This window comes from Pongo pygmaeus, chromosome 15, assembly GCF_028885625.2.
Source record: "Pongo pygmaeus isolate AG05252 chromosome 15, NHGRI_mPonPyg2-v2.0_pri, whole genome shotgun sequence".
NCBI lineage: Eukaryota > Metazoa > Chordata > Mammalia > Primates > Hominidae > Pongo > Pongo pygmaeus.
Window position 1 is genome coordinate 100,814,282 of NC_072388.2, and position 14,604 is coordinate 100,828,885.

Genomic DNA, 14,604 nt, shown 5'->3' on the forward strand with positions numbered 1-14,604 from the left:
GCGGATCACCTGAGGTCAGGAGTTGGAGACCAGTCTGGCCAACATGGTGAAACCTTGTCTCTAGTAAAATACAAAAAATTAGCCAGGTGTGGTGGCAGGCACCTGTAATCCCAGCTACTCAGGAGGCTGAATGAGGAGAATCGCTTGAACCTGGGAGGCGGAGGTTGCAGTGAGCTGAGATTGCACCACTGCACTCCACCCTGGGCTACAGAGCAAGACTCTGTCAAAAAAAAAAATTAAAAAAAAAAATTTGTAGAGACAGAGTCTTGCAATGTTGCCCAGGCTGCTCTGGAACTCTTGGCCTCAAGCAATCCCTACCTGAACCTCCCAAAGTGCTGAGCTTATAGGTGTGAGCCCCTGCACCCAGCTGGAAGTATCTATTCTTATTATCTTCAATTTCTCTCCTCCCATTTTCTCTTGAACCCTTTTCAATTAGTATTTGCCTCCCACCACCACATTGAAGCCCTCCAGTGGCTTCCCTATTTCATTTGGGATAAAATCCAAAGTCTTGGCCAGGTGCGGTGGCTCATGCCTGTAATCCCAACACTTTGGGAGGCCAAGGTGGGCAGATCACTTGAGCTCAGGAGTTCAAGACCAGCCTGGGCAACATGGTGAAACCCCATCTCTACAAAAAGTACAAAAATTAGCCATGTGTACGGGCACATGGCTGTAATCCCAACTACTTGAGGTGCTGAGGCAGGAGGATTGCTTGAACTTGGGAGGTTGAGGCTGCAGTGAGCCAAGATCATGCCACTGCACTCCAGCCTGGGTGACAGAGCCAGACCCTGTCTCAAAAAACAAAAATAAAGCCAGAGTCTTCGCAGTGCCCACAAGACCCTATGTGACCTGATCTCCCATGATTCATTGCTCCTCGACAGCCACCACTCCATTCCATGGAGTAGCCCAGGCCAACTACTCTGCAGCCAAACTCAGGGAAACTTGGAGAACATGTGTGGACCAGAGGACCCCTTCCTCCTGGCTACCAAAAGAATCCCCAAATCCTGCAGCCCACCAGCTGTGTGCCCAGACACAATCTGGAGTAGAGGAGTAGACAGTGGCAGCCATCAGAAGCCCCACTGGCCAAACACTTCAGCCTCAGAATGCTGAGCTGCTCAAAGAACTGGTTAAATGTTTGTATTAAACCAAGGTTACTAGAATGGATGTTTTTCCCCATTGTATTACCCAGCAGAGAGTACCTTTCAAGAAAGATCAGATTAATTAAGTAGGAAAATGAAGACACTCTATTTTCTTTGCACATCTGATGTATTGTGAGTGATTTTGTGACCCTGCTACATGCACACATATGCACAGAAAAAAAAATCTTAGAGTGTAGGCCAAAATATTAACAGTGGTTATGGATGAGTGATGGATGAGTCAACTAACTATAGATTTGGAAGGATATTGTCTGTTTTAAAAGAAAATGAACACTTTCACTCCCAAATAAGATGGAATGTAGAGACTGGATTTCCTCTCCTGCCTGAAAAAAATCAAAATAAATTGGACCAAATATATAAAACAAGAGTTCTCAAGACACTGGATGATATGGTTTGGCTATGTCCCCACCCAAATCTCATCTTGAATTGTAGCTCCCATAATTCCCATGTGTTGTGGGAGGGACCTGGTGGGAGATATTTGAATCATGGGGGTGGTTTCCCCCATACTGTTCTCATGGTAGTGAACAAGTCTCATGAGATCTGATGGTTTTATAAGGGGTTTCCCTCTTCACTTGGTTCCATTCTGTCTTGTCCATCACCATATAAGATGTGCCTTTCACCTTCTGCCATGATTGCAAGGCTTCCCCAGGCCTGTGGAACTGTGAGTCCATTAAACCTATTAAACCTCTTTTTCCTTATAATTTACCCAGTCTCGGGTATATCTTTATCAGCAGCATGAGGACAGACTAATACACTGGATATCAGGCAACTAGGCACAATGATTTCTGAGAATGTGGAAAATAAAGTGAGCCTGCAATTAACCCAGCTTCCTTTCTTGACAGGGTTTCCAGGCCACAGTATGGACAGGGTACCCAGGTGGGGCCTGGCAGGCTCCTCGAGTCGGGAAGACAGAGCCGAGAGTCCAGGGAGACTCTGGTCACAGGTAGGGGCGGGGGGGTGATGCTGAGAGCCCCTGGGGCATGCCTGCCCTCTACAAAGCTCGTGGTCGATTGCAGGGAGGTGGTCTGGGGGTGGACGTGGGCAATGGGGAGGCTGCATGGGTTAGAGCCAAGCTCTCCCCTCCTTCCAGTCTGTCTGGGCCTCTGCAGCTCCCAGTAACTTTGCACTGATTCCAGAGACAGTGATTGCTCAGGTACCCAGGTCTGGGTGTAATTAAAAAATAATAATAATAACAACAACAACAAAAAACCAAACCTGGCTCTTGGTGCTTTCAGAGATGGCTCAGAGCAGGAATTCTCTAGCTTTGGGGTGCATCCTCAGAGGTGGGGGAGGCTTGCTGAAAAGGCAGGTGTCTGGTCCCACCTCAGGCCTGCTGAACAGAAGCTCTGGAGCAGGCTCAGGAGTTTCTTTTCTAACACGCTCCCCGAGAGATCCTAGCAAATGTTTGCACAACACTCACTTGGAAGCTATGTGACCAAAACCATGATCACAGGGTTGTCCCTGAACACGGTGGGGAAATAACCCTTCCCTTAAGTCTCCCCTGCGTGGTGACTTAGAGGAGGAGCCGGAAGAGAGCAGTGCTTCACAATAAAAGGAAGAATTGCTTGAACGGAGGCGTTTCAGGCATGAGTCAGAGGCCGGGTGTGGAAGAGGAAAGTGTGAAGCAAGGTAGGCTTCCCAGCACCCCTCCATGCACAGCAGGGGCTGGCCAGCCTCGGCCAGGCCAGATGGAGCCCTGGAGGGTGGGACCGGCTGCCCAGCTAGAGTGTCTCCTTTTACTTCCAGCAGGAAAAAAAGGCCTCCTGTCAATAGTAGAATCATCTACGTTTTCCCTGCCTTCCTCACTTAAATGCTTTCGAGGAGTGGGAGGAAGAAATTGGAGGCTGGAATGAATACCCTTTGCCCTCCTCTGAAAGCAGCCTGGGAAGGGTGACGGGGTGTAGGAGCAGAGACTTCAAGTGGCCCCCACCTGCCAAACCATTCTCAGGGACAGGTACCAGCTGCGATGTTGGCAGCAGCCTCTCCCCTGCAAGGAGCACCTCCCACTTCCTGTCCCGCACACCTGCCTCATTGGAAAGTGACACACCCACTGTTTGGCCTCAGCAGCCTGATGTTTCTCATCACACAGGAAGATGGTCATGCTACAGGAAGACCTCGGACTTTGCATCCAGCAGATGTGAGTTCAAATTCCAGCTTTATAATTTGCAAGCTCAGAGGTGGATTTGCTGGGAAGCTAAACAAGCTTACCTGCAGAGCCCCCAGCTTGCACGGGCCCCTCCCAAGACCTTAACCTCATTTTGTATTCATAATTTTGTAGTCTTTTCCCTTCAAAAGTCAGCTCAAATTTAAAAGCATTAAGCCCCACGAGACCTGAGTCCACATAGGAGGTAGGAGATATCCCCTGCAGCATGAGAATAATAATTACCACCTCATAGGGTTGTTCTAGGGATTGCCAGACCGGGAACACGCCACACACCCAGAAGGCACCCAAGTCACAGAGCCTGATGTTGTTCCCGGAGCGCCATTGCATCACCTTTGACCACAAGACCTGCGTCATTGGATTTGTCTCAAAAACTTGGGACTCTGGAGATAAAACCTCATTGCAAGGCTACCTTTGCCACTGCATCTTAGCAGCTTTTGAAGCAAAGCATTTCAATATTTAGACACTGTGTGTTTCTAATGGGTACTGGGACCAAAATAATAAAAACTCAGTCTGCAAAGGGAGAAGAATAGAAACCAGCAGATTTATTATTTCACAGAATGTTCCTCTCCTCTCAGGTAAACATGCCTAATAATATCTGCTTAACTAATGAGCACCCACATTGTCAGGGGGGCCTTGACTCTGACAACGTAATGCATTTCTGTGCCATCGCACCCCCCACCCATCTCGGAGAGCGTCTGAAAGTTAAGTGGCGCAGATGTAATTATGCATCCAATATGCAAGGTACACGTGCATGTAGAAGCGTGCATTGTGTAAACAACTGTACAAAATCAACTGCGTGTATCTGCTTGGCTCACGTCCTATAAGCACCATTTTCATTTTATTCCAGTTACTTTTTTTTTTTTTTTTAACAGAGTCTCGCTGTGTTGCCCAGGCTGGAGTGCAGCAGCGCAATATTGGCTCACTGCAACCTGTGCCTCTCAGGTTCAAGCAATTCTCATGCCTCAGCCTCCCAAGTAGCTGGAATTACACGCATGTGCCACCACACCCGGCTAATTTTTATACTTTTAGTAGAGGTGGGGTTTCACCATGCATTGGCTGGTCTCGAACTCCTCACTTCAGGTGATCTGCCCGCCTTGCCCTCCCAAAGTCCTGGGATTACAGGCATCAGCCACCACGCCCGGACTTCCAGTTACTTCTTGCTGGCTAATAAATCACCCCAGAACCAAGTGGCTTAAGACAGCCATGAGTGTTTTGTAACAAGCATTGGGTGACTATTTCCCCCAGCCCTGGAGGCTGACTAGGTTCAGCTTATCTGGGTATCTCATCCAGTTGCAGTCAGTGGCTTGTGTTTGAGTCATCTGAAGGCTTCCTCACTCACACAGCTGGCATTGGTGTTGCCTGTTGGCTGGGATCCCGGCTGGGAGTGCTGGCCTCTGCGCGTGGACTGGGCTTCCTCCTAGCATGGCGGCTGTGTTCTGAGGCCCAGCGTCCTGAGAGAGGTGGGCAGAAGGTGCATTGCCTTTTACGGCCTAGTCTCATCAGTCGTGTAAGTTTTACCACACTCACAGGCCGGCCCGGTTTCAAGGAAGGGAACATAGTCCTACCTCTCAACAGGAGGACTGTCATTGCCACATTGTAAAAACGGCAAGCAGGATGGGAGGCCTTATTCCGGCCACCTTGGAAAGTGAAACCTGCCACACCTACCTTCCAAGTATGAATAGTAAATCATTGTGTTTTCCTTAAACTTCGTCTCTAAGGAGGCCTGCTGGATGATTCTTTGTGACTCTAGCGGCATCACTGTCTGTGTTACGAACTTACAATTAATGAGCATGCATTTTCTTGGACGATAATAATCCATAATTCTGACTTCTTACTATTCAGATTAATCTTCTTCCCACTTTCCCAGTAAGAGTGACTTTGCCATATTTCGGGGCAGATTCATCCTCCAAGTAACCCTTGCTGCTCCTGAAGCTGAGTAGATTAGCTCCCCAGAAAATAGCATTTTCCCAGAGGTGCAGGTTGATTTTCCCATGTCCGTCTTTCAGCATGGCAAACAGACTGCAGTTGAGATTCACATGCAGCAGCCTTAGGCTATTTCTTTGAGAGTCAAATCCACAGAGATGTGGCATGAAAGGAAAGAAGGCGAGTGCACAGCATGCTCGGGGCTTTCAGGTCACTCAGTGCTCCTCGGAGCCGCACCAGACACAGAAGACAACAAAGGCTCCACCTGGGGGACAGGCTCCACACGGTGTGGCCCAGCGTGACAGTGAGGGTTCCTCCCATAACCAGCACGGGGCTCTATGCCAAGGCCATTCCCTCCCAAAGGAAACTCATGAGAGATCATTTTTAAGGCTAGTTTCTAGTCTTCTAGCAACAGGGTTGGGTTAGAATTCACGCATTTTTTAGACTCCCATCCTCAGCACTGAAGGCCCACTTCTGAGTGTGCTCCAAGCTGTGCCCAGGGCAGGGAGATGATTCAGACGCAGCTGTGACCTCCACAGGTCACAGGTGGGTGGAGAAGAGTCATCCCTGCCCACAGGGACAGGCGGTAACAGGGAAAAGGGAAGAACAGGGCTAAGCGAATCCAGGAAAAGCCCAAGTCATGTGTTAGAGAAGGAAGCAGCCAGAGCGGCCTGAGGCGGAGGGATGCGGGGGGATGCGGGGGGACGCAAGGGGACGTGGGGTGACATGAGGCCTCCAGCAGGGGTGCAGCTGTGGAAACCCAAGGAGCGCTGCGAGCGGTGTAACTAAGGCTGGGCGGGGAGGGGAAGAGATGAAGCTGAAGTCAGTGGAAACCAGATGGCCAAGGGCCTGGGGAGCCAAGCCAGGGGTGGAACTTCATCCTGAGGGCCGTGGCAAGCTACTAAAGGGATTTCAGGAGGGCAGTAATACCATAAGATTTTGGAGTTTTTGGTTTTTGTTTTTTTTTTGGTTTCGGGGTGTTTTTCTGACATGGAGTCTCGCTCTGTCACCCAGGCTGGAGTGCAGTGGCGCAATCTCGGTTCACTACAACCTCTACCTTCCGGTTTCAAGCAATCCTCCTGCCTCAGCCTCTTGTGTAGCTGGGACTACAGGCGCCCACCACCATGCTAATTTTTGTATTTTTGTATTTTTAAGTAGAGACAGGATTTTGCTATGTCAGCCAGGCTGGTCTTGAACTCCTGACCTCAGGCGATCTGCCTGCCTTGGCATCTCAAAGTGCTGGGATTACAGGCGTAAGCCACCGGGCTCAGCTAAGATTTGGGTTTTCAAGGGGTGGTGCTGGCTGCTGGGCACAGTGGAATTGAAGGAAAAAGAAGTGGATTCTGGGGAGGGCATGGTGGCCACTTCAGAAGCTGCAGGATTCAGAGTTTGAGAAGCCCCAGTGTGCATCAGACCCAGCACATTGAACTGTACCCACTACAAAGAAAAGAAACTTTTTATCTGAGGAAGGCGAGCCCCCTTTAAATGATCAGGCCTAGAGAGGCACTGGAATGAGACAGCTGTCACATCTCACTGCCCCACCTGAGAAAAGAAATCTCCTGAGGCCACTTGCTGTGTGGGCTCTAGGCTGACTGGTACCAGTAGCTATGGATGAACCTAACAATACCACACACTGGAGACCATAACCCATGCCCTGTAGTTCAACAACGTATAGAAAATCACTCATCAATGTTATTTCTGTAAACCGATGAGAATTCCTGAAAAACAATTTTGCAATCACCCCTTTCCTGATTTGTCCTCTTGTATTTAAAAGCTCAAGCCTCTCTTCTCTGGAGCACTTTCCAAGGTAACTTGGGAGTGCTTCCTGGACTGCAGTCCTCAACTGTGGCCCAAATAAACTCTCTACCTGTGTTAATTTTGCTTCCGTTTCTTTCTGTTGGTCAACAGCACAATCTATATTTGAAATGTCATTCTTCCATGCTAGAATATGTATTTGGAAAAAAAAATTTAATTTTTTTCTGAAGTTCCTTGGCTGTAGTACATTTCATCGACTCTTGGCTGTGATCTGTGGACAATGACTATGCACACCTACAGACTCACTCCTCATCTTCATGAGGCTGGGACAAGGGTACACACGGAGGCTGGCCCACATCTGCAAAGGCCTCACATGCATGGCTGTGGGCGTCTCGGCCCTCATGTCCGAGCTCCATCCACCCTGCCCCTTAATCAGCTCTCCCAACCCCACCCCACCTCAGGTCCAGGGTGAACATTCCAGCAGTGTGGTCTGCCCACACGGGAGACCAGGGAAGAGGTCTGCACAGTCCTTAGAAAAAGGCTTAGGGTTTGAGGGTGAGGAATCCCAGGATCCCAGACACCTGGTGTGGGCTTCAGGTGGGCTCGTGCCCTTGGCCCTCTCAGCTAAGTGGTTCTGCTGGAGGAGGCAGACCAGAGTGGGACCCTCAAAGGCACAGAGCCCTGGGCCGAGACCCCCAAACGCTCAAGTTTAAAGGTGATACTTTATCCTCAGGAATCCTTGCAAAGTAGGAAAATTTAACCCAGTGATTGTTTTCAAGATAGCTTTATGTTAATACTCAATTTAACCAATTAAAGAAATCGGCATAAAATCAGCTAACCCCGTATGTGGGTTTTTTTTTTTTTTTTTTTTTTGGCCCCTGACTTTTGTGGAGACTCATGAGATGCTTTGTCCTGAGCCTAACGGATGCAGGAGCCTGGCTGGGACCCAGCTGGGAAGCTGATGCTGTTCTCCAGGTGAGCGCTTTACCAAAGGCTGCTCGGAACACTGCCTGCCTCCAAACTGCTGCTTTCCTAACAGGTCACAAGCACTTTGCAAGAAGCTGCAATCCGTCATCCCCTTCTGCTTGCATTCCCCCTCACATCTGCGGGTGGGAGAGAGGACAGAGCAGGGGGAAGCAAGAACTCTGAGGCTCCCACCTGGGGCACCTGCACTTTGATGGGCAGGAGGTGCACCTGGCCTGCTGGGTGGGACCTCTTCCGAGAGGCCCATATGCCAACCTGGATGCTGGGGACACACCCAGCTCTCCCTTAGCCTGACCCACCTTCCTAGAAAGACAGCTCAGGATTCATTTCTCCCAAGGGCTTTCATCGTGCATGAGAAGTCCCTTCTGCCTTCTATTTTCTCTGTTCCAGGAAACCTCTCTCCGCAGCCCAAATTCATAACTTCGAACTTTTCCAAGACTTCCAGCACTAGAGACTCAGGACTGACCGATTTTCTCAATGTATTACTCCCCCAGCCCCACCTTTGGACTCCTAGTCAATCTCCCTCCCCCTTTTTCCCCCTGTGAAAAACCTAAACTGCTCAGTTCTTCTCCCTCAACCCCCAGATCACATCAGCCCCTTTGAGAGCTCCACTATGGTCCACCACCTCCAGCAGAGCCACTTAGCTGGGAGGGCCAAGGGCATAAGCCCACCTGGAGCCCATACCAAGTATCTGGGATCCTGGAATTCCTCACCCCCAAATGCTAACCCTAATTTTAGAACCTGATCACAACGGATTTCATCCTTGGAAGAAACTGGTCCAGCAATCTCAATTTCGACATGAGTCTGGAAAGGCTCTTGAATGCCACATAGGTCCCACTGGGGTCCCGTTGGGGGTCTCCTCCCAGTGGCTCCTGCTCCCTCCAGGCACGGCTGGCCCTTGCTCTGCACCTCCACTCTGCACTTGTGGTCCCTTTGGCTAGTCCTCGTGGAGGGGCCTCAGGAGACAGTGGGGAAAGCACAGGCTCCCGCCAAAAGACTCCAATGTGGGCTCAGCCTAGTCATGCAACCCTAGACAAGCTTTTAACTTTCCTGGACCCCACAGCACAAGTAACCGCCCCTGCTGTTATGGGTTGAGTTGTGTTCCCCCAAAAAAGATCTGTTGCAGTCCTAACCCACAGAACCTGAAAATGTGACCATATTTGGGCATAGGGTCTTTACAGAGGTCATCAAGGTAAAGTGAGGTCATTAGGATGGGCCCTAGTGTGACATGATTGGTGTCCCTACAAAAAGGGGAAATTTGGACATGGAAACAGACGGGCATTGAGGGAAGACAATGTGAAGAAACACAGGGAGAAGATGTCATCTACAAGCCACAGAGAGAGGCCCAGAGCAGACCCTGTCACTGCCTTCAGAAGGAGCCAGCCCTGCCAATGCCTTGATCTTGGACTTCCAGCCTCCAGAGCTGTCAGACAATAAACATGTGCTGTTTCAGCCCCCATCCGTGGGACCTTCTTAAGGCAGCCCTAGCAACAAACCCACCTGCCCTGTTGACTTCCTGAAATGAGACAGCCACATGGTGGTGCTCTGTAAAGGGCAAGTGCCACGGATTCATTCATGCCATGAGCAATCATTGAGCACCGACAGTGTGCCAGGGACCATGCTTGAGCACTAGGGGTCTGCACCACCAACCTACATAAAGTCCTTTACTTGCTTCCTTTACATAAGTTATTCTCCCAGCCACCATGTAAACGGAATCATCTCAGACTGCTACAGTCCTCACAGCTCCTAGCTAATCACTAAGCACGTTGTAGGTGCTTAATAAATGCCTAAATAATTGATTTAATACAGATTCATAATGGTTACAAATTATTCAGTATACAAGTCTGAACGTGGGTGTGCTGAATATTTTATAGTCTTCAGCAACATCCAGAAGAACTAATCATAGTTTGGGTCCAAAATAACCTCATTTATTTAGCGCCACGACAGGCTTGGCCTGTTCTGTAGGGTGTAGAATATTGAGCCCGAAGGGATGGCATCTCGTTTGCTTTCATGACCCCTCCCCTCTTGCATGGATACAGATCATGGCTTTAGACAATTTTTGAGGTGAGGTTATATTTTCTGGGTGTAGCCAACTGCAGATAAAAGATATTTTCTGTAATGCATCATGCAGGATCTTAATAATTCTAGGAGCTCATTTGAAACTCATTTTAAACTGGCCTTTTGAGAGTTCTGCATTATTAGAAAGAAAGGGAGAGGAGAGGGGGGAAGTGGAAAGGGGGAGGGGAAGTGGGAAAGGAGAGAACAGAGAGGGGAGAGGGAGAAAAGGAAGGAAAGAGAGAGAGAAAGAAATCAGTCCCTGCAGCATGTGGACATTGTGTGCTGCTGGGCAGAAGGTTTTCAGCACGACAAGAATGAGAATGCCAAGCGCATAAATTATAATGCCGTCTTTTCCCTGCAAACAGTGAATAATTATAGATGCCAAGTGTCTCAGTGAAATCTGCTGGGCATATGGCCCCTTTTGTCTTCATGCCACTTTTCTTTGCTCCTTCAGGGCAAAGAAGCCAGCATGAATTAGCACCTGGCCACAGTATCCTGACCTGTGAGAAAAAAGTGAGGGCATGTTTTCAATTTCCAGGAAAGCATACATCCATGTTTGATTCAAAACATATTTACTGAGTACCTAAAATATCCCAGGTCCTATGGAAATACAGGAAGGGCTCGTCACACAAGGAGTGCACAACCTTAACTGACAGCCCAGCGCCACAATTGTTTATTGAGTGACTACTGTACACCAGGTGCTGTGCTAGGTTGGGGGTGCAGATGGAGGCACCAAGATGAATATTCCATCATTCCTGCCCCCAAAGGGATTACAGATTCATGAAAAGGGAGATTCATAACGAATCACGTCTTTTCCTTTCATTCTCATAGCAGTCTACAAAGGCGGCACAATCATTCGCCCACCTTGCAGATGCAGCAACTGTGGCATGCAGTTTCAGTCACTTCCTTGCAAAGGGGACTAGGAAGTGGAGGAGGTGGGTGTGAACATAGCCTGGCTGTGCACACTGGGCTGACGTGGTCGTCTCAGCACAATGGAGCAGGAGGTGAGGGTTGTACGCAGACAAGCAGCCTGCAAGGATTCAGGAGAGGACAGAGAAAACACTTCCCAGAAGTGCAGAGATGCTGTCCTTGGAATCCAGAGGAGGGAGTGACTCCAACAGGAAGACTGACAGAGGCATTTGGAATGGGGTGGAACTTCAGTAGGTGAGGAAGTCGGGAAAGGCCAGTGCAGAGGCAGGCAAGAGCAGAGGCAGGCCCATGTGGGCTGGGGATGCCAGGGAGGACGAGGGGCCTTGTGAGATGCAGAGGGAGTGGAAGCAAAGTCGGAGCTCAGAGGGTCCTGCTGGCCTGCTGAGGAGCTGGATGCATCTTATTTGTGCTGTCTTAGTCAGTTTCACACTGCTATAAAGACACTACCTGAGACTGGGTAATTTATAAACAAAAGAGGTTTAATTGACTCACAGTTCAACATGGTTGGGGAGGCCTCGGGAAACTTACAATCATGGCAGAAGGTGGAGGGGAAGCAAGGCATGTCTTACCACGTGAAGCAGGAGAGAGAGAGCACGCAGGAAAAACTACCAGTTTTAAACCATCAGATCTCATGAGAGCTCCCTCACTATCATGAGAACAGCATGGGGGAAACTGTCCCCATGATCCAATGACCTCCCACCAGGTCCCTCCCTCAACACATGGAGATTACAATTTGAGATGAGATTTGGGTGGGGACACAGAGCCAAACCATGTCATTCCACCCCGGCCCCTCCCAAATCTCATGTCCTCTTCACATTTCAAAACCAATCATGTCTTCCCAACAGTTCCCCGAAAGTATTAACTCATTCCATCATTAACTCAAAAGTCCAAGTCCAAAGTCTCATCTGAAATAAGGCAAGTCCCTTCTGCCTTGCCTTCATGAGCCTGTAAAATCAAAAACAATTTAGTTGCTTCCAAGATACAATGGGGGTAAAGGCATTGGGTAAATGTTCCCATTCCAAATAGGAGAAATTCACCAAAACAAAGGAGCCACAGGCCCCTTGCAAGTCCAAAACCAGGCAGAGCTCTTATTAAATCTTAAAGCTCCAGAATGACCTTCTTTGACTCCATGTCTCACATCCAGGGCATGCTCATGCAAGGAGTGGGCTCCCAAGGCCTTGGGCAGCTCCACTCCTGTGGCTCTACAGGGTACAGCCCCCATGGCTGCTTTCACAGGCTGGCATTGAGTGCCTGCAGCTTTTCCAGGTGCATAGTGCAAGCTGTCAGTGAATCTACCATTCTGGAGCCTGGAGGACAGTGGCTGTCTTCTCATAGCTCCACGAGGCAGTGCCCCAGTGGGGACTCTGTGTGGGGGCTCCAACCCCACATTTCCCCTCTGCATTGCCCTAATAGAGGTTCTCCGTGAGGGCTCCACCCCTCTGCAGACTTCTGCCTGGACATCTAGACATTTCAAATCATCTGAAATTTAGGCGGAGGCTCCTGAAGCTCAACTCTTGTCTTCCGCACACCCAAAGGCCTAACACCATGTGGAAGCTGCCAAGGCTTGGGCTTGCAACCTCTGAGGCCATGGCCCAAGCTGCACCTTGGTTCCTTCTAGCCATGGCCAGAGATGGAGTGGTTGTTGGGACACAGGACACCAACTCCTGAGGTTGCACAGAGCAGCAGAGCCCTGGGCCCAGCCCAGGAAACCATTTTTCCATCCTAGGTCTCCAGGCTTTGATGGGAGGGGCTGCCATAAAGGTCTCTGACAAGCCCTGAAGATATCTTCTCCATTGTATTGGCTATTAACTTTCAGCTCCTCATTGCTTATGCAAATTTCTGCAGCTGGCTTGAATTCCTCCCCAGAAAATGGGTTTTTCTTTTCTACACGGTCAGGCTGCAAATTTTCCAAACCTTTATGCTCTGCTTCCCTTTTAAACATAAGTTCTCATTTCAAACCATCTATTTCTGAATGCATACTGAACACTTTCAGAATAAGCCAGGTCACATCTTGAATACTTTGCTGCTTAGAAATTTCTTCCACCAGATATCCTAAATCATCTCTCTCAAGTTCAAAGTTCCACAGATCTTTAAGGCAGGGGCAAAAGGCCACCAGTCTCTTTGCTAAAGCATAGCCTGAGTGACCTTGACTCCAGTTCCCAACAGGTTCCTCTTCTTCATCTGAGACCACCTCAGCCTGGACTTCACTGTCCATATCACTATCAACATTTTGGTCAAAACTATTCAACAAGTCTCTAGGAAGTTCCAAACCTTCCCACATCTTCCTGTCTTCTTCTGAGCCCTCCAAATTGTTCTAACCTCTGCCCATTACTCAGTTCCAAAGTCACTTACACATTTTCAGGCTATCTTTTTTTTTTTTTTGAGACAGAATCTCACCCTGTCACCCAGGCTGGAGTGCAGTGGTGCAATCTTGGCTCACTGTAACCTCCACCTCCCAGGTTCAAGCGATTCTCATGCCTCAGCCTCCCAAGTAGCTGGGGTTACAGGCATGGGCCACCACCCCCAGCTAATTTTTTTTTTTTTTTGTATTTTTAGTAGAGATGGGGTCTCACCATGTTGCCCAGGCGGGTCTCAAACTCCTGAGCTCAGGGAATCCGTCCACCTTGCCCTCCCAAAGTGCTAGGATTACAGGCGTGAGCCACCACACCCAGCCTCAGATTATCTTTATAGCAGTGCCCCACTTCCAGTACCAATTCTGTGTATTAGTCCATTTTCACACTGCTATAAAGACACTACCAGAGAGTGGGTAATTTATAAACAAAAGAGGTTTAATTGACTCACAGTTCCACATAGCTGGGAAGGCCTCAGGAAGCTTACAATTGTGACAGAAGGCAAAAGGGAAACAAAGCATGTCTTGCCACAGCAAAGCAGAAGAAAGAGCACAGGAAAAACTGCCACTTTTAAAACCATCAGATCTCACGAGAACTCCCTCAGTATCATGAGAACAGCATGGGGGAAGCTGCCCCCACGATCCAATCACCTCCCATCAGGTCCCTCCCTCAACATGTGCGCATTACAACTCAAGATGAGATTTGGATGTGGACACAGAGCCAAACCATATCAGTACTATTGAAGGTGCCTGAGGAGGGATGTGGCATGATCCAGCCCATGTAGAGGACACTAACTGGTAACCACAGGCAGAATTCATTAGAGAAGGGAATCAGGTAAGAAATTATCAGAGATATGGGATCATTTAAAACAACTATTGATCCTCCAACTGGGTACCCCAAAAGGATAACTAGGATGATGCTATGAGGGAGGAAGATGAAACAAAAAAACAGTTTCCCCGGTAGAAGCATCCATAAGGTCCATGGCTGTGGGTTAAGGGTGCCACCACTTGCTCACAGTATGTTGAGTGTAACTCAGATGCAAAACTAGGTTTAGTATAATTACATATGTGTCAATGAAAAAAATGCATAGAGGCTGGGCACGGTGGCTCACACTTGTAATCCCACCACTTTGGGAGGCTGAGGTGGGTGGATCACTTGAGGTCAGCAGTTCAAGACCAGCCTGCCATCCTGGCCAACATGGTGAAACTCCATCTCTACTAAAAACACAAAAAATTAGCCGGGTGTGGTGGCGCACGCCTGTAATTCCAGCTACTCAGGAGGCTGA

The 14,604-nt window shown here is 49.0% G+C and overlaps 1 protein-coding gene across 1 annotated transcript; it reads left to right on the plus strand.

The window, feature by feature from the left end:
- The first annotated feature begins 1,764 nt into the window (after positions 1–1,764).
- LOC129012209 (uncharacterized) lies at positions 1,765–3,842 on the plus strand. Its single transcript, XM_054447665.1, has 4 exons — positions 1,765–1,815; positions 2,672–2,783; positions 3,103–3,291; positions 3,551–3,842. The coding sequence occupies exons 1-4, from the start codon at positions 1,783–1,785 to the stop codon at positions 3,559–3,561; spliced, it is 345 nt and encodes a 114-aa protein (XP_054303640.1). The 5' UTR covers positions 1,765–1,782; the 3' UTR covers positions 3,562–3,842.
- Positions 3,843–14,604: the final 10,762 nt, after the last annotated feature.